This window comes from Coregonus clupeaformis, chromosome 39 (genome assembly GCF_020615455.1).
Source record: "Coregonus clupeaformis isolate EN_2021a chromosome 39, ASM2061545v1, whole genome shotgun sequence".
NCBI lineage: Eukaryota > Metazoa > Chordata > Actinopteri > Salmoniformes > Salmonidae > Coregonus > Coregonus clupeaformis.
Genome location: NC_059230.1, coordinates 11,657,185 through 11,679,911, shown reverse-complemented (window position 1 = coordinate 11,679,911; position 22,727 = coordinate 11,657,185). Strand labels below are relative to the sequence as shown.

The 22,727-nt window shown below is 42.8% G+C and overlaps 1 protein-coding gene across 4 annotated transcripts; it reads left to right on the top strand.

Moving 5' to 3' along the window:
• The first annotated feature begins 739 nt into the window (after positions 1-739).
• LOC121554315 (oocyte zinc finger protein XlCOF6-like) lies at positions 740-12,829 on the top strand. Of its 4 annotated transcripts, none has more exons than XM_041867823.2 (5): positions 740-1,009; positions 1,138-1,386; positions 1,571-4,912; positions 10,394-10,654; positions 10,843-12,829. In XM_041867823.2, exons 3-5 carry the CDS (start codon positions 4,733-4,735, stop codon positions 12,412-12,414), a joined length of 2,013 nt encoding a protein of 670 aa, XP_041723757.1. In that variant the 5' UTR covers positions 740-1,009; positions 1,138-1,386; positions 1,571-4,732; the 3' UTR covers positions 12,415-12,829. The 4 variants fall into 3 exon arrangements, 3 of the variants coding, with proteins under 3 accessions (XP_045067837.1, XP_041723757.1, XP_045067838.1); XM_045211902.1 differs by having other exon boundaries at positions 1,208-1,386; XM_045211903.1 differs by lacking the exon at positions 10,394-10,654 and having other exon boundaries at positions 1,571-1,720; positions 11,020-12,829.
• The last annotated feature ends 9,898 nt before the right edge of the window (positions 12,830-22,727 follow it).

The following is a 22,727-nucleotide window of genomic DNA, read 5'->3' as shown; positions in this document are numbered from 1 at the left end:
ATTATCAATTGCTGTGTATTGAAATATCACATTATTTTATGGAAATAATTTCGCCTAAACTTGTGCTATGAAGGAAACATTTGTACAGTGAAAGACTGCATTATAGAGTACCACAGTATGAGTCATAATACCCATAAAACATACACGAAACACAACCCTTATTTTAAGTGTTTCTAAAATTCTCTATGGGAAAAATGAAATCTGTAAAAACGATTGGAACCATTTCCCTGTTGGACCGCTAGGTTTTATAGGTTTTATGACAGCTCCACTGCTCTATTTCCTTCACTGTTTCATTGGAAAAGTTGCAGATATCTTGCTACAAGATGGTAGCCTCGCTGTTAAGCGCGCTGGGCCGGAAACCGAAAGGTTGCTGGTTCAAATCCCCGAGTTGACTAGGTGGAAAATCTGTATATGTTCCCTTGAGGAAGGCACTTAACCCAAATTGCTCCTGTAAATCGCTCTGGATAGCTCAGTTGGTAGAGCATGGCGCTTGCAACGCCAGGGTTGTGGGTTCGTTTCCCACGGGGGGGCAGTATGCAAAATGGATGCACTCACTAACTGTATGTCGCTCTGGATAAGAGCGTCTGCTAAATGACTTAAATGGATAAGGGCGTCGCCTAAATTACTAAAACATTAAGATGTACATAAATTTTGACATCCAGTACAGCAGGTGGCAGTAATGCACCTTTCTATGTCATGTCAAGCTGGCAGAAGAATATATCCACTGTACTGTCTTTGATATATCCGTGTGTTGTTGTACTTTTGAACTTCATCAGTTTTGTGTTCAACATTTAACATTAGCGGTTGATAGTTAACTACCAAATACAAGATGTGGCAGCCCGATCCATTCCATAATGAGTTGGTCTCTATTATGGATGAATTAATGATGTCATTGGAGGAGGAAATTGACAAATGTATGGCGGTCTCGGTCTCCTCAACACAATACAGCACAGACATTGATGCAGGAGAGACAGGGGAAATTGAAAGAGAATCCAAGTTGGAGGTAAAAGTAAGTGGCCGACTTTACTTCTAAAAATACAAAATGTTATCTTACGTGCTACTCATTTGTTTTATATAAACAGCTTGGATACAGCTTGTTGTTGAATGAAACATAAGTAGTCTGTTCTCTGATTGTAGGTCCAGTTGACATGTGTGATGAAACAGACTATCACCAAAATTAACCAGTTGATCTCCAAATGCACTGCAGCCCTGCGTTCAGCGTTATGCCAGAGTCAAAGTGAGATGAAATCTCTGAAAATGAAGTTATTGGAGATGGCTGATGGTAAGAAAATACCTGAAAAGACAGTGGGAAGAGCCCCACATACTGTGGAAGAGGAGGAATGGACAGAAGCACCATTATCACCAGAGTTTGCAGAGGATTTTGAGGTATGTTATATTTTACATGTTTGCAAGAATTGTGCAGTTTGACCATGGGCCTGAAGTTATCTGTGGGAATGAGCCTTTTACTATTATTATCCTTGAATCCCAGGACTGACTGGTAATGCCATTGTACCCTTGGGCACTGCTCTGCGACTGAGTTAGAATTCCAAAAATTGCAATCCTTTTTCAGGTTGACATTCTAACTCCCAGTGTTGAGGCTGACAACACTACAAAATGCAAGAAGGAGACCACAATCAGAGCTAGAACCATAGAGATGGAACAATGTTTTATATCTCTGGCTAAAATACCTTCCTCCTCACTCACTGAGTCTATCAAACAGTTGGCTAGTACAGACAAAAAGGCAGCATGCAGGCCTACAGACAAAAAGGCAGCAAGCAGGCCTACAGACAAAAAGGCAGCAAGCAGGCCTACAGACAAAAAGGCAGCAAGCAGGCCTACAGACAAACAGTCAGCAAGCAGGCCTACAGACAAAAAGGCAGCAAGCAGGCCTACAGACAAACAGTCAGCAAGCAGGCCTACAGACAAACAGTCAGCAAGCAGGCCTACAGACAAACAGTCAGCAAGCAGGCCTACAGACAAACAGGCAGCTAGTACAGACAAACAGTACAGACAAACTAGTACAGATAAACAGTCAGCAAGCAGGCCTACAGACAATCAGGCCCCAAGTACAGACCCCCAAACTCCCAGTGGGGACTCTGTGATGTCCACCAGACCCAGGAGGAAGAAGAAGAGAACAGAAGCACAACCCACGGCGGCAGAATCAGACGGAAGTGAGGAAAATGCCAATGATGACCAATGGGAGGAGGAGAATGCTAAAGCTGGACAAACCTCGAATGACGAATCTGTTCACAACATAAAGCAAAGGCCTGACATAAAAAAAAACAAGACTACCACCACCAGGAAAGAGCACCACTGTCTGGACTGCGGTAAGGTTTTTAAGAATTCAAGTAATTTAAAACTGCATCAACAGACTCACACAGGAGAGAGACCTTATTGTTGTGAACTATGTGGGAAATGTTTCCCGACTGCTTGGAAGCTCAGACTACACCAAGCAGTGGTCCACAGAAGGGAGAAGCCGCTTGAGTGTCCAACATGTGGGAAGTGCTTTGCAACAAAGAGTTATTTGGACACTCACGCAAGCGTTCATTCAACAGAGAAACCGTTCCGATGCCTCGTGTGTCAGAAGTGTTTTAAAAGTAAAAAGGGCTTCAAGGAACACACAATGATGCACAGTTCAAATTCAAATTCATATGCTTGTGACAAATGTCCAAAAGCCTTCGTAAAGTTGAAATACCTCAAGAATCACCAGCTAACTCACAGTGGAGGAGGAGCTCACCGTTGTGAATTGTGTGGGAAAGGTTTCAAGTCTCCTTCTCAGCTCAAACAGCACCAATCATCAGTCCATAGGAGAGAGAAGCCATTCCAATGTCCGACATGTGGGAAATGCTTCACAACAAAGACAAATGTGAAAAATCACGCAAGTGTTCATTCAGGAGAGAGAGCATTCCAGTGCCCTCAGTGTCAGATGTGTTTCAAAACCAAGTATACTCTTAACGCCCATAAGAAGACGCACACGGACTCCAAGCCGTATGCTTGCGACAAATGCCCAATGACCTTTATTCGGTCGCATTACCTCAGGAGGCATGAAGTCTCGCACCTGACCAGCAAGCCGTTTGCGTGCAGCCACTGTGGGAAAGGCTTCAAAGGTGAACGTGGGCTCAAGAGACACGAACGCACCCACACCGAAGACCCGCCTTATACCTGTGACGAATGTGGCAAGGGTTTCTATCAACACGAATCGTTTCAAGTCCATGCAGCCTTGCACACCGGAGAGAAGCCGTTCACCTGTGATTACTGCAGTAAAACCTTTGCTCTGGCGTCCTACCTTAAAACCCACATAGCGAATCATCACTCTGTCACCAAACCCCACGTCTGTGGGAAATGTGGCAAGAAATATAAGGATTTCACCCATTTCAGAATCCATATGTTTCAGAGTTGTCCAGAGGAGGCTGCGGTGTTGGTTTGACTTAAATGTTTTTCATTGTTATTTTGGAATTGTGAAGTTGTAATATGTTATTTTTTCACTACAGAAATGCATGTTTACTTGCTATGATAGAGCACAGTACCACACATTCATTTTGAAAATATATTTTATGTATACAGACTTTGGAGTGGATCTATAACCCCCTCTTAAATTACACCCCTGATTGGATGCAGGTTACAACCTGTAACTTTCATTCTGACAATGCTTTGTTATTCATTGTTATTTTGGAATTGTGAATAAAGTTGTAATAAGTTATTGTTTCATTACAAACGTATGTTTAGTTGTTAATCAATATACAATAATAATAGAGCCTATCACCCAGTCACTATTCAATGACGACTCAAGCCCTCAATTCGTTTATTTCACAATAATACCTTGAGCAGACAGACACCCTCCCTGAATTAACACATCTCCATGTTTAGAAGTCATCAAGATCATGAAGGGATGTGAAACATTTTGACAGTTGCCTATAGCATTATAATGAATTGAGCTGACTTGATTCCTTATTCTGACAACCAATCATATCTGTTCTACACGATACGTTTCTGAATCTAACATTATCTAACAACATCTCTCTGAACAGGCCCCAGCTGTGGCCGCTGGAGCTTGTGGTTAGGACCAGGAGTTTTCACATGCCCATGTGACCTCACCAGGATAAACTGTCTGCAGGCCCTTTAGAAAAGTCAATGCACTATCCTCTTAGAAAGGGAAACGCATAGAACCAGTGTCTGGTTCGTTCAGCATCCGCACAGGAGGCACTATATAAGGCATTCATTATGCTTCAGTGATACTGTTCATTAATAATACGTAGACATTCAAATAGAGATCAATCAATAATTGCAGTACGTGAGTCAGCTAAATACTGCAAATTCAAGTCATTATGATGACTCGACAGGAGTAGATACTTGCTCACTGAATGGGACATTATCAGTTGCTGTGCATTGAGATATCACAGTATTTTAAGGAAATTATTTTCCCCGAAAGTGTGCTATAAAGAAAACATTTTTACAGCGAAAGATTCCATTATTTCCTTCATTGTTTCGATGGCAACGTTGCAGAGATCGTGCTACAAGATCGACCACTAGACGGCGCACGAGGCTCTTGGAGGAGGGTCTACGTGTTAACATCCAGTTCAGCAGGTGGCAGTAACGCGCCTTTCTTTATAACGTACAGCAATGTTAAGCAGCTAGTGGAAGAATAGATCGGTTGATGTGTTGTCATATGGTCTGTGGTTGTACTTAACATTTAACATTAGCCGTTGATAGCTAATTAACTACCAAATACAAGATGTGGCAGCCCGATCCTTTCCATAATGAGTTGGTCTTTGTTATGGATGATTTAATGACGTCGTTGGAGGATGAAATTGACAAATGTATGGCGGTCTTAGTCTTTTCCACAAAAGACAGGACAGACATTGATGCAGTGGAGACGGGAGAAATTGAAAGAGAATCCAAGTTGGAGGTTAAAGTAAGTGGCTAACTTTACTTCTACAAATTCAAACTGTTAACGTATGTGTTAATTAGTTTGCTATTGATAGTGCAGGTTGGCATTTATTGAGATGATTCGTGTACTGGAGGCAGCTCTGCGGAGTGGTCGCTAGCTGGCACAGCCAAAGTCATAAAATCTAATTTTAAACCTAACATTAACTACACTGCTAACCCTAATGCCTAACCCTAACCTTAAATTAAGACCAAAAAGCAATTTTCTTGTGTTTTCATAAATTTTTACGATATAGCCCATTTTTACTTTGCAGCTGGCGAAACTGCCTCCAGGGTAGGGTTGCCAGGTTGAGCTAATATTTGAAGAGTAAAGATCACTGAAACCTGACCCAATGCCGGAAAACTTCCCCATTTTTTTTTCTTGCAGCAAGCAGAGTTGCCACATTTAACCAATAAACACTTTTTCCAGAGCAGCTTCTAGTTTTGTGCCAACATCCATCAAATTCCTTAACTTAAGTTTTTATTAGTATTATACTGTAGTCTACATGGTTTTGTGTTATGTGTCTTGTACAGTGCATTCTGAAAGTATTCAGACCCCTTGACTTTTTCCACATTTTGTGACGTTACAGCCTTATTCTAAAATGGATTAAATAAAACATTTTCCTCAGCAATCTACACACTATACCCCATAATTTCAAAGCGAAAACAGTTTTTTTGAAATTTTTGCAAATCTAAAAAAATACATTTAAATAAGTACCTTATTTACATAAGTATTCAGACCCTTTGCAATGAGACTCGAAATTGAGCTCAGGTGCATCCTCTTTCCATTGATCATCCTTGATGTTTCTACAACTTGATTGGAGTCCACCTGTTGTAAATCCAATTGATTGGACATGATTTGGAAAGTCACACACCTGTCTATATAAGGTCCCACAGTTGACAGTGCATGTCAGAGCAAAAACCAAGCCATAAGGTCGGAGGAATTGTCCGTAGCGCTCAGAGACAGGATTGTGTCGAGGTACAGATCTGGGGAAGGCTACCAAAAAATTTCCCCAAGAACACAGTGGCCTCCATCATTCTTAAATGGAAGACGTTTGGAACAACCAAGACTCTTCCTAGAGCTGGCCGCCCGGCCAAATGGAGCAATCGGGGTAGAAGGGCCTTGGTCAGGGAGGTGACCAAGAACCCGATGGTCACTCTGACAGAGCTCCAGAGTTCCTCTGTGGAGATGAGAGAACCATCTCTGCAGCACTCCACCAATCAGGCCTTTGTGGTAGAGTGGCCAGACGGAAGCCACTCCTCAGTAAAAGGCACATGACTGCCGCTTGGAGTTTGCCTAAAGGCACCTAAAGACTCTCAGACCATGAGAAACAAGATTCTCTGGTCTGATTAAACCAATATTGAAATCTTTGGCCTGAATACCAAGCATCAAGTCTGGAGGAAACCTGGCACCATCCCTATGGTGAAGCATGGTGGTGGCAACATCATGCTGTGGGGATGTTTTTCAGCGGCAGGGACTGGGAGACTAGTCAGGATCAAGGCAAAGATGAACGGAGCAAAGTACAGAGAGATCCTTGACGAAAACCTGCTCCAGAGCGCTCAGGGCAAAGGTTCACCTTCCAACAGGACAACGACCCTAAGCACACAGCCAAGACAACGCAGGAGTGGCTTCTGGACAAGTCTCTGAATGTCCTTGAGTGGCCCAGCCAGAGTCTGGACTTGAACTTGATCAAACTTCTCTGGAGAGACCTGAAAATAGCTGTGAAGCAACGCTGCCCACCCAACCTGACAGAGCTTGATAGGATCTGCAGAGAAGAATGGGAGAAAATACCGGTGTGCCAAGCTTGTAGCGTCATACCCAAGAAGACTCAATGCTGTAATCACTGCCAAAGGTGCTTCAACAAAGTACTGAATAAAGGGTCTGAATACTTATGTAAATGTAATATATATTTTAATAAATTAGCAAACATTTCTAAAAACCTGTTTTTGCTTTGTCATTATGGGGTATAGTGTGTAGATTGATGAGGAGAAAAAAACAATTGAGTCAATTTTAGAATAAGGCTGTAAAGTAACAAAATGTGGAAAAGTCAAGGGGTCTGAATACTTTCTGAAGTATACCATTCGTCACCACACATAAAGTTCCTTCCCAGGAAATAACATTAATGAGCGAATTAAGATGGATTATACAACGGGTGGGTCTAATCCTGAATGCTGATTGGTTTAAACCGTATTCCAGCCTGTGTCTATTCCACAAGTTACCACTGGCTAAATCTATTACTTTAAAATAAATGCCTATTTACTGTGTTCCATCTTACTGCGCAATCCACTGTCTCATCAACCCAGCTAAGCAATTTATAAACTTGATCTCCACTATAAAAAGCATCTAGATATTATCTCATATTTCTTTTAGACTAACATTTAGTTTTCAACAGTGGAGATTTGTATAAACCTTGCAGTCTCTCTCTGACATTTGCAACATTGTTTCAATATTCAACAAATATATTGGCACGGGTGTTGATATTGGCAAACCGAGCCAATATATCCTTCAAACACCGGCTTCGAGGGCATTATCACTTTTATACAAAGGGTTACCAACATATGTAAATCATTATTTGAATACTTTCATTAAAAACATTATTTTCATGAATTTAATAATATTATTTCATCCTTCCACAAGATATAGTCCCGACACAAATCTAGGGTTGCTACCCAAGCCAGCTGGTCGTTCGTTCTATCGGTTCGGTTGCCAGAGACGTGACCTAGTCGTTCAGTATTTTTGTTCTGTATCTATGGACGCGACCCAGTCATTCGTTCTAAATGTTCCATTGCCATACTGGCTGGCAACGTTCTTACCCTTTGCTTGCTAGCAAGCCAACTACAGCTAACTTACAGTCACGTCAAACAGTGCAGCCAGAATAACAACAGTAGCTGCATTTGTTTTAAGCTGTTTTCTAGTGACATTTATTTGGATACATCCATAACAATGAGCTAATGAAGCACGATTTTACCTGGCATAGAAAATGTGCTCTCTCGTCAGGACACTGTTGTTCAGAGGAGCTAGCCAACAACACAGCTAACACAATCACTTCAAACTGAAGCTGGAAAGACCGCAAACTAGCTGTACTTCATTTGACCTTTTTTCAATTTAGATTTCTTTGTAAATATCCATAAAAATGATGCCAGCTGATTCATGATTTCTACTGGCTGAGAAACGTGTGCCTGTGTGTCTCGTCCCGACTCCCGAAACGTTCAGTACTACAGTATACAGATCTCCGCTGTTGAAAACTAAATGTTAGTCTAAAAGAAATGTGAGATAATGTCTAGATGCTTTTCAAGTTTATAAATTACCTGGCTGGGATGTTGAGACAGTGGATTGTGCAGTCAGATTGAACAGAGTTAATAGGCATTTTAACATCATAGATATAGCCGGTGGTAACTTGTGGAATAGACGCCAGCTGGAATGCAGTTTTAACCAATCAGCATTCAGGATTAGAACCACCCGTTGTATAAAAAGGTGATAATGGACTCGAAGACGGTGTTAGGAGGATATATTGGCACGGTTTGCCAGCCCGAGACGAAACAACACCCGTAACATGACCTAATAAAGGAATCTGAATATATCGCAAGAAAAAACATAATTTAACCTTATCAAACTCGCCAGATCATTTTCCAACAATGGATGTCGATTTAACTTGTTTGACTGCTATGATTAAGCAATAAGGCCCGAGGGGGTGTGGTATATGGCCAATATACCACCACTAAGGGCAGTTCTTATGCACGACGCAACGCGGTGCCATATTGCTATTATAAACTGGTTAAACTTGCTATTATAAACCAACATAATTAGACCAGTAAAAATAAATGTTTTGTCATAGCCGTGGATTACGGTCTGATCTGTCAGCCAATCAGCATTCAGGGCTCGAACCACCCAGTTTATAATTGTAAATAAATTGCCTTTGCACATAACTATAGATAAATCCGTCAGGAGAGTTTGAGTGATGAAAGTTGGACAGAGCAAGAAACACTTGGACAAACTTCAAAAAAAGAAAGTTTGGCTATTTTCTGGCAATTGTGCCGTTATTATGTGCCAGATGTCAAAACTACAAACCGCTATAAATTGCCTATTTGCGAGATTGACTTGTCATTTCTAAAATCTGGGTTTGTGATTGTAATTCAACTTTGCCATGGTTTGCTTAGCTAGATGCAGGTAGCAAAGACAGGAGCCCCTGATAAGCCTATGTCTCATTTCAGATGGCCTACAGTAACGCTAGTAAGGCAAGATGGCGCCTAAACTGAAGGATTTAGCAGCTTGCTTAGTTCAAATTGACAGAATAATTTATTCAGCATGAATAGTGAGGCGATTCGAGGTAAGAAGTACTTGTGTTGCCCAATAGCCTGCTGGAATAGGCTGGGATCGTAATTTCAATCACTGAATCAAATATGATTAATAATATGGATATGAACTGTATATGCTTATCTGACTGACTGATACCGTTAATTGCGTTCTAACAACAGTTTATCGTCAATTGTGATAGAGGTGTGACAATGATCACAATTGATAACTTCCAATTTAATTAACTTAAAATGGCCATTAATAATTGCATAATAACACATGGCTACAACAACAATAAATAAAGCTATAGGCTATTTATTAAATCAGTTTGCCAGCTCCAGGTGCGCTACACAAGTGGCACAAATTGATTTAAAAAGACTCCAGTGATCATCATTTCAACATATTTATATTTATTGTATCAAATGGTAGGCTACATTTGATTATTAGGCTACTTGATGGCCAACAGATGCAAATGTATCATTCTCCACATTTAATGTCAGTTTCATTGTGGACTTTTCCCCGTAACAGAAGCACGCGAGGGAGTTCCATAACTTCCATTTCAAATTTCCACTCACGCAGCGCTCGAGACCCAAGAACTGAGCATGGGTAAAACCCTTCGCTTGATACGGTTTTCCATAAGCAAAGTCCAGTTTAAACCACCTCCGAGCGACTGTTGTCACGATGTACTCGCGTGCTGCTCAGTCTCCTCTCTCACGTGACTCAGCTGCCTGCTACTGCAGCAATCTCCCCCCCCCCCCATTTTGGTTTTGCCCTTGAATTATAATAACCAACTCATTATCGGGGGGGGCCTAGGACCGAGTTTGGGAAACCCTGTCTCAACACACACACCCCTCCGGCCCTCCCCACCACTCACTCATTCAGCAACAGCCTGCCTTACTGCCTGATAGTCAGCTGCAGCAGGTCACAGTGAAATGAAATATATATTTTTTAAGAGAAATGCCATGGCAGCCGTGGTGCAATTTATAAGTAGCCCAAAAACACGCAACCAATACATTTTCACCCGCAACATCGTTTTCAAAGTACACCAATTTGGTGAGAGAACCGATGACATGGAAACCCTGCTCCAGGGCAAGACTCATGATGACAAATGTCAACCGCTTGAAAAAAGGTTGGTGTGGAATGGAAAATAAGTATATATCTGTTTTCTGATTTTAGGTCCAGTTGACATGTGTGATGAAACAGTTTGTGAAACAGACTATCATCAAAATCAACCAGTTGATCTCCAAAGGCACAGCAGCACTGCGTTCAGAGATATGCCAGAGTCAAAGTGAGATTAAATCTCTGAAAATGAAGCTATTGGAGATGACTGATGGTAAGGAGATACCTGAAAAGACAGTGGGAAGAGCCCCACATACTGTGGAAGAGGAGGAATGGACGGAAGCACCATTATCACCAGAGTTTGCAGAGGATTTTGAGGTATGTTATATTTTACATGTTTGCCAGAATTGTGCAGTTTGACCATGGGGCTGAAGTTATCTGTGGGAATGAGCCTTTTACTATTATTATCCTTGAATCCCAGGACTGACTGGTACTGCCATTGTACACTTGGGCACTGCTCTGCGACTGAGTTACAATTAAAAAAATGTAAATCTTTTTTTTTTCAGGTTGACCTGCCAACTCCCAGTGTTGAGGCTGCCAACACTACAAATGTCAAGAAGGAGACCACGATCAGAGCTAAAACCATAGAGATGGAACAATCATTTATATCTCTGGCTAAAATACCTTCCTCCTCACTCACTGAGTCTATCAAACAGGCGGCAAGCAGGCCTACAGACAAAAAGGCAGCAAGCAGGCCTACAGACAAAAAGGCCCCAAGTATAGACCCCCAAACTCCCAGTGGGGACTCTGTGATGTCCACCAGACCCAGGAGGAAGAAGAAGAGAACAGAAGCACAACCCACGGCGGCAGAATCAGACGGAAGTGAGGAAAATGCCAATGATGACCAATGGGAGGAGGAGAATGCTAAAGCTGGACAAACCTCGAATGACGTATCTGTTCACAACATAAAGCAAAGGCCCAACATAAAAAAAAACAAGACTACCACCACCAGGAAAGAGCACCACTGTCTGGACTGCGGTAAGGTTTTTAAGAATTCAAGTAATTTAAAACTGCATCAACAGACTCACACAGGAGAGAGACCTTATTGTTGTGAACTATGTGGGAAATGTTTCCCGACTGCTTGGAAGCTCAGACTACACCAAGCAGTGGTCCACAGAAGAGAGAAGCCGCTTGAGTGTCCAACATGTGGGAAGTGCTTTGCAACAAAGCATTATTTGGACACTCACGCAAGCGTTCATTCAACAGAGAAACCGTTCCGATGCCTCGTGTGTCAGAAGTGTTTTAAAAGTAAAAGTGGCCTCAAGGAACACACAATGTTGCACAATTCAGATTCAGATACATATGCTTGTGACAAATGTCCAAAAACCTTCCCAAAGTTGAAATACCTCAAGAATCACCAGCTAACTCACAGTGGAGGAGGAGCTCACCGTTGTGAATTGTGTGGGAAAGGTTTCAAGACTCCTTCCGAGCTCAAACGGCACCAAGCATCAGTCCATAGGGGAGAGAAGCCATTTCAATGTCCGACATGTGGGAAGTGCTTCGCAGAAAATAAAAATTTGAAAATTCACGCAAGTGTTCATTCAGAAGAGAGAGCATTTCAGTGCCCTCAGTGTCAGATGTGTTTCAAAACCAAGTATACTCTTAACGACCATAAGAAGACGCACACGGACTCCAAGCCGTATGCTTGCGACAAATGCCCAATGACCTTTATTCGGTCTTATTACCTCAAGATTCATCAAGCTTCGCACCTGACCAGCAAGCCGTTTGCGTGCAGCCACTGTGGGAAAGGCTTCAAAAGTGAACGTGGGCTCAAGAGACACGAACGCACCCACACCGAAAAACCGACTTATACCTGTGACGAATGTGGCAAGGGCTTCTATCAACACGAATCATTTAAAGTCCATGCAGCCTTGCACACCGGAGAGAAGCCGTTCACCTGCGATCACTGCGATAAAACCTTTGCTCTGGCGTCCTACCTTAAAACCCACATATTGAAACTTCACTCTGTCACCGAACCCCACGTCTGTGGGAAATGTGGCAAGAAATATAAGGATTTCACCCATTTCAGAATCCATATGTTTCAGGGTTGTCAAGAGGAGGCTGCGGCGTTGGTTTGACTATTAAAAAAAAAAAATTGCATATCATTGGAAATGACAATTTCTCATCTTTCTAATGTTGGAGGGGATCTAAATATATTGGAAATATATGGTACATGGAAATCAAGAGATGGTGGTCTACGACAATAGGTGGGGTGGAATTAAAAGCTCATAATCTGTAATAGTTAGAACTGAAAACGCCATATCATGCATACCGGAAATGTCTGCGTGCCATTTAAGGTGTAATGTGTATATCAAACTGTATTTCTGACATGTAATACCGTGTATAAAAGTACCATGGATGAATAATGTGCATGTAAACAAAAATGGAATGCAGGTTACATGCACAACCTGTAACTTTCATTCTGATAATGGTTTGTTATTCATTGTTATTTTGGAATTGTGAATAAAGTTGTAAAATGTTGTTGTTTCACTACAAACATGTATGTTTACTTGTTAATCCATAAACAACCATTAGACTTGGCTATGATTGAGCGTAGTACCACACATTAATTTTGAAATAAATTTGTATACAGATGTCAGTAATGTAGAATAGATGAACATCTGATAAAATCATACGTTGACTGTGTAAAATATAAGGCTCTAATGATAGTCACTCCAAAACAAGAATAATAGAGCCTATCACCCAGTCACTATTCAATGACGACTCAAGCCCTCAAGAAGTTTATTTCACAATAATACATTGAGCAGACAGATGCCTCCCTGAATTAGCACATCCATGTTTAGAAGTCATCAAGATCAAGCAGGGCTGTATTCAATGATGTGAAACATTCAAGAAGGCTGTAATTGCGGGCGTGAAAAACTGATATGGAATGCCCACATGCAGGAACGCCCTGAATTGTGGGCCTCAATCACACACTATTGCATTCTGACAGGTGCTGATAGAACTAGAATAAGGAATCATGTCAGCTCTATTCATTTTATCTGACAACGAATCACATCTATTCTACACGAGGCTGCTGAGGGGAGGAAGGCTCATAATGATGGCTGGAATGGAGTGAATGGAATGGTGTTTAACACATGGACACCATGTGTTTGACGTGTTTGTTATCATTCCATTTATTCCGTTCAAGCCATAACGATGAGCCTGTCCTCCCCAATTAAGGTGGCACCGGCCACCTGTGGTTCTACACTATACATTTCTGAATCTGAACATTCTGTAACAACATCCTTGGGCGGATTCGATTATGCTAAGCCGCAGGGCACCGGGCAAAGGCCGTCACGTCATTGGCTGAAACGGGGAGGGAGGAGCACCCTTCTCAAATTGAATATTAATCTGTCGCTCTGTCATGTTGTCAATAAGGCAGCATGGTGCGTCGTCCAGAAACATCTATTTTTCCCTAAGTAAATGTTTGAATTTTCTATTTTTCATAGGGAAGGCAGATAAAGCGTTTTTATCAAAAGCAGTACCTTTTGCATGGGAAAACACAGAATCCTACTAATTACTACACATGCTTAAATTGGGTCACTTTTGTTTTGAGCCGACTTCGCCGTGGGCTTTGAACAGGGCACCTGGCTCATACCCCGGAGGCAGCCCAGTTCCAAATCGAATGCAATCAACTTTCAGCCGATGTAAAACACTCCTACATGGGCGCCCGGGTGAGATGAAATGAACCCCCTTCTGAACAGGCCCCAGTTGTGGCTACTGTAGCTTGTGATTATGGCCAGGAGTTTTCACATGACCATGTGACTTCATCATGCAAAACTTGGTCTCCAGAACCTCCAGCTACAGAGCTACAGGTAACTGCCAAAAGAATGGAAACACTTGAGTAAATGAGGGCTGCAAAAGCCTTGTTCACACTGCAGGCCTTAATCCTTAAAGAGAAACTGCCCCTAAAAAGCAACTAATCCCTTTGAAAACAATAGTGTGCAACTGCAGCCCTTAATTCGGGGCGTTCCTGCATGCCCCCCTTCTCGAGCATCCCATTGGTTCCTTCATTTTGTAATTTTTTTCCAGATTTTTCAGGGGAGCTGCAGCACCCTCAGAACCCCTACTTCCCGCGGCTATGGAAAATATGTTGGTGATGGCTATTTAACAGTCTGATGGCCTTGAGATAGAAGCTGTTTTTCATTCCCCTCGGTCCCAGCTTTGATGCACCTGTACTGACCTCGCCTTCTGGATGATAGTGGGGTGAACAGGCAGTGGCTTGGGTGGTTGATGTCCTTGATTATCGTTTTGGCCTTCCTGTGACATCGGTTGCTGTAGGTGTCTCGGAGGGCGGGTAGTTTGCCCCTGGTAATGCGTTCGGCAGACCGCACCACCCTCTGGAGAGCCCTGCGGTTGCGGGCGGTGCAGTTGCCGTACCAGGCGGTGATACAGCCCGACAGGATGCTCTCAATTGTGCATTGTGAGGGTTTTAGGTGCCAAGCCAAATTTCTTCAGCCTCCTGAGGTTGAAGAGGCTCTTTTGCGCCTTCTTCACCACACTGTCTGCGTGGGTGGAGCATTTCAGTTTGTCAGTGATGTGTACGCCAAGGAACTTGAAGCTTTCCACCTTCTCCACTGCAGTACCGTCAATGTGGATAGGGGGGTGCACCCTCTGCTGTTTCCTGAAGTCCACGATCATCTCCTTTCTTTTGTTGACATTGAATGAGAGGTTATTTTCCTGGCACCACACTCCCAGAGCCCTCACCTCCTCCCTGTAGGCGGTCTCGTCATTTTTGGTAATCAAGCCTACTACTGTTGTGTCATCTGCAAACTTCATAATTGAGTTGGAGGCGTGCTTGGCCACGCAGTCATGGGTGAACACGGAGTACAGGGCTAAGCACACACCCTTGTTGGGCCCCAGTGTTGAGGATCAGCGAAGTGGAGATGTTGTTTCCTACCTTCACCAGCTGGGGGTGGCCCATCAGGAAGTCCAGGACCCAGTTGCACAGGGCGGGGTTAAGACCCAGGGCCTCGAGCTTAATGATGAGCTTGGAGGGTACTATGGTGTTGAGTGCTGAGCTATAGTCAATGAACAGCATTCTTACATAGGTATTCCTCTTGTCCAGATGGGATAGGGCAGTGTGCAGTGTGATGGCGATTGCATCGTCTGTGGATCTATTGGGGCGGTAAGCAAATAGAAGTGGGTCTAGGTTGACATGTAAGGCAGAGGTGATATGATCCTCTGTAGCTCAATTGGTAGAGCATGGCGCTTGTAACGCCAGGGTAGTGGGTTCGATCCCCGGGACCACCCATACGTACAAATGTATGCACACGTGACTAAGTCACTTTGGATAAAAGCGCCTGCTAAATGGCATATTATTATTATTATTATTATTATTATTATTATTATGATCCTTGACTAGTCTCTCAAAGCATCTATGGATTTCACATGACTGGGATATGTATCTGTTGGTCACAGATGCCTTTAAAAAAGGTAGGGGTGTGGATCAGAAAAGCAGTCAGTATCTGGTGTGATCACCATTTGCCTTCTGCAGCATGACACATCTCCTTCACATAGAGTTGATCAGGCTGTTGATTGTGGCCTGTGGAATGTTGTCCCACTCCTCTTCAATGGCTGTGCGAAGTTGCTGGATATTGGTGGGAACTGGAACACGCTGTTGTACATGGGTGACATATCTGGTGAGTATGCAGGCCATAGAAGAACTGGGACATTTCAGCTTCCAGGAATTGTGTCCAGATCCTTGCGACGTGGATTATCATGCTGAAACATGAGGTGATGGCGGTGGATGAATGGCACAACAATGGGCCTCAGGATCTTGTCACTGTATCTCTGTGCATTGAAATTGCCGTCAATAAAATGCAATTGTGTTTGTTGTCCATAGCTTAAGCCTGCCCATACCATAACCCCACCACCACCATGGGGCACTGTTCACAACGTTGACATCAGAAAACCGCTCGCCCACACAACGCCATACACGTGGTCTGCAGTTTTGAGGTCTGTTGGACATACTGCCAAATTCTTTTAGAATTAACAGTAAATTATCTGGCAACAGCTCTGGTGAACATTCCTGCAGTTAGCATGCCAATTGCATGCGCCCTCAAAACTTGAGACATCTGTGGCATTGTGTCGTGTGACAAAACTGCACATTTTAGAGTGGCCTTTTATTGTTCCCAGCACAAGGTGCACCTGTGTAATGATCATGCCATTTAATCAGCTTCTTGGTATGCCACACCTGTCAGGTGGATGGATGATCTTGGCAAAAGAGAAATACTCACTGACAGGGATGTAAAGAAATTTGCAAAAAAATTAAGAGAAATAAGCTTTTTGTTCATATGGAACATTTCTGGAATCTTGAAACATGGGACCAACCGTTTACATGTTGTGTTTATATTTTTGTTCAGTGTAGTAGGTTAATTACCCAGGCAAGCAGATACAAATAGTAGTCATTTTGGTTGTGAAGTGCATTATCAAAAAGCTTTGTCCTTTTTAACAAAATGCAATTTACCACTAGGCTGTCTATTGTATCACCCTGTCACAGGCCCTCCCAGTCAACACTACCTCATAAGATGAGGAAGTACATTGTTTATGAGGATTGCCTGCTGCAGTTGTTCAAGAGATATCCAGTTTGTAGCCGAACATGCAACATAGAGAAGACCAGCAAGGGGACCCTCAGCATCACGCAGACATGCGCTGTATTGTGAGTATTCCTATAAATGGAACAGGGAGGATATTTGAATCAGGTTGGTAACATTTGACCTGGTCAAAGGTCAAAACAGTTTCGAGTTTTGTCCCAATTCACCTTCATAACCTAGCCTGGTGGAACCAGCCTGATTGCTGCGTTTACCATTCTATTTCACTTCACATACAGTGGGGAGAACAAGTATTTTATACACTGCCGATTTTGCAGGTTTTCCTACTCACAAAGCATGTAGAGTTCTGTATTTTTACCATAGGTACACTTCAACTGTGAGAGACGGAATCTAAAACAAAAATCCAGAAAATCACATTGTATGATTTTTAAGGAATTCATTTGCATTTTATTGCATGACATAAGTATTTGATCACTTACCAACCAGTAAGAATTCCGCCTCTCACAGACCTGTTAGTTTTTCTTTAAGAAGCCCTCCTGTTCTCAACTCATTACCTGTATTAACTGCACCTGTTTGAACTCGTTACCTGTATAAAAGACACCTGTCCACACTCTCAATCAAACAGACTCCAACCTCTCCACAATGGTCAAGACCAGAGAGCTGTGTAAGGACATCAGGGATAAAATTGTAGACCTGCACAAGGCTGGGGTGGGCTACAGGACAATAGGCAAGCAGCTTGGTGAGAAGGCAACAACTGTTGGCGCAATTATTAGAAAATGGAAGAAGTTCAAGATGACGGTCAATCACCCTCGGTCTGGGGCTCCATGCAAGATCTCACCTTGTGGGGCATCAATGATCATGAGGAAGGTGAGGGATCAGCCCAGAACTACACGGCAGGACCTGGTCAATGACCTGAAGAGAGCTGGGACCACAAAGAAAACCATTAGTAACACACTACGCCGTCATGGATTAAAATCCTGCAGCGCACGCAAGGTCCCCCTGCTCAAGCCAGCGCATGTCCAGGCCCGTCTGAAGTTTGCCAATGACCATCTGGATGATCCAGAGGAGGAATGGGAGAAGGTCATGTGGTCTGATGAGACAAAAATATAGCTTTTTGGTCTAAACTCCACTCGCTGTGTTTGGAGGAAGAAGAAGGATGAGTACAATCCCAAGAACACCATCCCAACCGTGAAGCATGGAGGTGGAAACATCATTCTTTGGGGATGCTTTTCTGCAAAGGGGACAGGACGACTGCACCGTATTGAGGGGAGGATGGATGGGGCCATGTATCGCGAGATCTTGGCCAACAACCTCCTTCCCTCAGTAAGAGCATTGAAGATGGGTCGTGGCTGGGTCTTCCAGCATGACAACGACCCGAAACACACAGCCAGGGCAACTAAGGAGTGGCTCTGTAAGAAGCATCTCAAGGTCCTGGAGTGGCCCAGCCAGTCTCCAGACCTGAACCCAATAGAAAATCTTTGGAGGGAGCTGAAAGTCCGTATTGCCCAGCGACAGCCCCGAAACCTGAAGGATCTGGAGAAGGTCTGTATGGAGGAGTGGGCCAAAATCCCTGCTGCAGTGTGTGCAAACCTGGTCAAGACCTACTAGAAATTGCAAACAAAGGTTTCTGTACCAAATATTAAGTTCTGCTTTTCTGATGTATCAAATAATTATGTCATGCAATAAAATGCAAATTAATTACTTAAAAATCATACAATGTGATTTTCTGGATTTTTGTTTTAGATTCCGTCTCACAGTTGAAGTGTACCTATGATAAAAATTACAGAGCTCTACAAGCTTTGTAAGTAGGAAAACCTGCAAAATCAGCAGTGTATCAAATACTTGTTCTCCCCACTGTATCATGATATTTGACATGGAATAGAAAGGTGAATGCAGCGATCAGTTTGGTTCCACCATGCTAATCATAACCACCATTGATAATGTAATCAGTGCTCTGTGTGTGTGTATGTGTGTGTGACCGACCAGTATTTCTGATGAGGGGCCCATCAATGGGGCCCTGGCAAAGACCAGCCTCACCTCTTGCCTGCTCACCATCAGTCATCGATGGGGAGACCAGAATTAGGTAGGTTTAGTCTGACTTGTTCAAACTTATACATAGTATATGTTTGTTTGTCAGATATCACCTATCCTAACTGCCATTGGTAATAGAACAGTGACTATGTGTGTATGTGTTCACAGATGCATCTATTGAGCCAGCACTTGGAGACTTGCAAGATGATGTGATGGAGTCCTGACCGACAGATAGGCTTGATACTGATGTCTATGAATGGAGAGAGACCTGGCACTCGGCATAACATTTTTACTAGACACAACTTTCACTTGTATTGTCTTTTCTTATTATTGAATTGAATGGTATCAGTCAATATGGGGAGTGTAAAACCATGTGTATTCTGCACCAGGATCAAGGAACTCCTGTTGTATACGGGATGTATACCACACACTGACATGTTTTCCAAGGTAGCGCCATTACCACCAGACAAAATGTCGATAGACACAGTATCTGTATCGGCTGGGAATGACAATGAAAGGTGCATATTGACCTCAACTAACCTGTACCCCCGCACATTGACTCGGTACCGGTAGCCCCTGTATATAGCCCCATTATTGTTATTTTATTGTGTTACTCTATTTTCTTAAAACTGCATTGTTGGTTAAGGGCTTGTAAGTAAGCATTTCACGGTAAGGTCTACACCTGTTGTATTCGGTGCATGTGACAAATAAAACTTGATTTGAACTGATTATTGTTATATTAGCAGAACACTGCTTCTATGGTATTATGTAAAGGGTGGTTTATTCTACATGGACCTGTTCTCACATTTGAAAGTTATCAAAACACTTAGTTTCGAATATCTACATACATTCAACAATTGCATTCTCATATTACTCTGTAGGCTTCTGACCTATTCAAAGCTTCCTCCGACATCTCACCATACATCTATCTGCCTGTAGTTATTGAACTCAACCTGCAGGAGGTTTGTTGTGATTGAGTGGGGGAAAACAGCTGCGGGCAAGGTTCTAAAAGATGGGTGTGTCTTGGTGGTGGCAAGGACACATGCAAGAAACCACTCCCCCAACCCAACACAGATTTGGCTTCTGTCATGGCCGCCATCATTTCTTGAGGAGCAAGTCACAAAAGAAAATGCAAGTATGGGTAGCTGCAGCCCAATTGAGTACCACAGTATGAGTCATAATACCCATACCCATAAAACCTAGTGGTCAAACATTGAAATGGTTCCAATCGTTTTACCACCATTCATTTTTCCATGGTGGATTTTAGAACGACTTCATATAAGCTCTGTGTTTCGTGTAGGCATACCCTGGCTTGATGTTGTGATAACTACGTAAATCTCTCTCGGACAAGGTAACTTTGATCAATCCCCCCCCCCCTAATTAGCCGCTAATGTGGATATCATACAGAACTACACATCCTGTCACAAGCTTTGACGTCATCACTCAAGGTGTTGCAGGGTGGGGTAAAAAATAAAATGTCTCCAAGAAAACTCTCAGCAAGTAAAGTAAAATAGAATAACTAGTAGATATTATAGCCTTTTTGTAGTTTCACATTTAAATAATTGATATAGTGTATTTCTTGTGTGTATTGTTGTTTAGCATCTTTCAAATTACCTAACTTAGCATTTTTTAATTAATATAATTTTTGGAATTACCCTAACCTTCGTAGTTAACTAGCTAACCTTAGATCTCTCCGTCGATCAGAAGCAAGGATAGTTCTGCGCTATGAACCGGATTGTAACCATTACACCGATAAGCACACGTGCATTTTATTGTTGTCCGACCTCCGTAAACAAGAGGTGTTGCTGGAGCCGTGTGATAAGGCAAGCCCTGTTTGCTTGTTTGCTAGCTGCTAACAAGCTAATTTGGTTAGGTCAAAGATCTGTGGTTAGCCAGGTGCTTATGAAAATTATCTAGATAACGACTGACTGTAGTTACGTGTACAACGCATGTTACCTTCCTTACAAATAAAAAGTAAACCAGCATAGGCTAGCTACGACCCCCACAAGTGTCACGGGACTCAACTGAAGGTACCCTGGTACCGGTAAAAATTTTTTATGAAAGTAGTTTTGAGGCAACAAAAAAAAAGGGGTTAAATGTGCATTCGGAAAGTATTCAGACCCCTTGAATTTTTTCCCATTTTGTTATGTTACAGCCTTCTTCTAAAATATTCCCTCATCAATCTACACACAATACCCCATAATGACAACGCAAAAACAGGTTTTTAGAAATGTTTGCATTGCAAGTATTCAGACCCTTTGCTATGAGACACAACATTGAGCTCAGGTGCATCCTGTTTCCATTGATCATCCTTGAAATGTTTCTACAACATAATTGGAGTCCACATATGGTAAAATCAATTGATCTGACATGATTTGGAAAGGAACACACCTGTTTATTTAAAGTCCCACAGTTGACAGTGCATGTCAGAGCAAAAACCAAGCCATGAGGTCGAAGGAGTTGTCCGTAGAGCTCCAAGATAGGATTGTGTCGAGGCACAGATCTGGGTAAGGTTACCAAAAAATTTCTGCAGCATTGAAGGTCCCCAAGATCACAGTGGCCTCCATCATTCTTAAATGGAAGAAGTTTGGAACCACCAAGACTTCCTAGAGCTTGCCGCCCAGCAAAACTGAGTAATCGGGGGAGAAGCGCCTTGGTCAGGGAGATGAATAAGAACCCGATGGTCACTCTGAAAGAGCTCCAGAGTTCCTCTGTGGAGATGAGAGTACCATCCAGAAGGACAACCATCTCTGCAGAACTCCACCAATCAGGCTTTTATGGTAGAGTGGCAAGACGGAAGCCACTCCTCAGTAAAAGGCACATGACTGCCCACTTGGAGTTTGCCTAAAGGCACCTAAAGGACTCAGACCCTGAGAAACAAGATTCTCTGGTCTGATGAAACAAAGATTGAACTCTTTGGCCTGAATGACAAGCGTCACGTCTGGAGGAAACCTGGCACCATCCCTACGGTGAAGCATGGTGGAGGCAGCATCATGCTGTGGGAATGGTTTTCAGCGGCAGGGACTGGGAGACTAGTCAGGATCAAGGGAAAGATGAACGGAGCAAAGTACAGAGAGATGCTTGATGAAAACCTGCACCTGAGCACACAGGACCTCAGACTGGGACAAAGGTTCACCTTCCAACAGGACAACGGCCCTAAGCACACAGCCAAGACAACGCAGGAGTGGCTTTGGAACAAGTCTCTGAATGTCCTTGAGTGGCCCAGCCAGAGCCCGGACTTGAACCCGATCGAACATCTCTGGTGAGACCTGAAAATAGATGTGCAGCGACGCTCCCCATCCAACCTGACAGAGCTTGAGAGGCTCTGCAGAGAAGAATGGGAGAAACTCCCCAAATACAGGTGTGCCAAACTTCTAGCTACATACCCAAGAAGACTCAAGGCTGTAATCGCTGCAAAGGTGCTTCAACAAAGTACTGAGTAAAGGGTCTTAACACTTACAGTACCAGTCAAAAGTTTGGACACACCTACTCATTCAAGGGTTTTTCTTTATTTTTACTATTTTCTACATTGTAGAATAATAGTAAAGACATCAAAACTATGAAATAACACACATGGAATCATGTAGTAACCAAAAAAGTGTTAAACAAATCAAAATATATTTTATATTTGAGATTCTTCAAAGCAGCCACCCTTTGCCTTGATGACAGCTTTGCACACTCTTGGCATTCTCTCAACCAGCTTCACCTGGAATGCTTTACCAACAGTCTTGAAGGAGTTCCCACATATGCTGAGCACTTGTTGGCTGCTTTTCCTTCTCTCTGCGGTCCAACTCATCCCAAAC

Bases quoted from the DNA above. Each gene is read 5' to 3' on its own strand.
- LOC121554315 (XM_045211902.1), top strand. From the start codon at position 4,733: ATGTGGCAGCCCGATCCTTTCCATAATGAGTTGGTCTTTGTTATGGAT. The intron at 4,913-10,393 runs GTAAGTGGCTAA...TTCTGATTTTAG, and splicing joins AATCCAAGTTGGAGGTTAAA to GTCCAGTTGACATGTGTGAT. The intron at 10,655-10,842 runs GTATGTTATATT...TTTTTTTTTCAG, and splicing joins AGTTTGCAGAGGATTTTGAG to GTTGACCTGCCAACTCCCAG.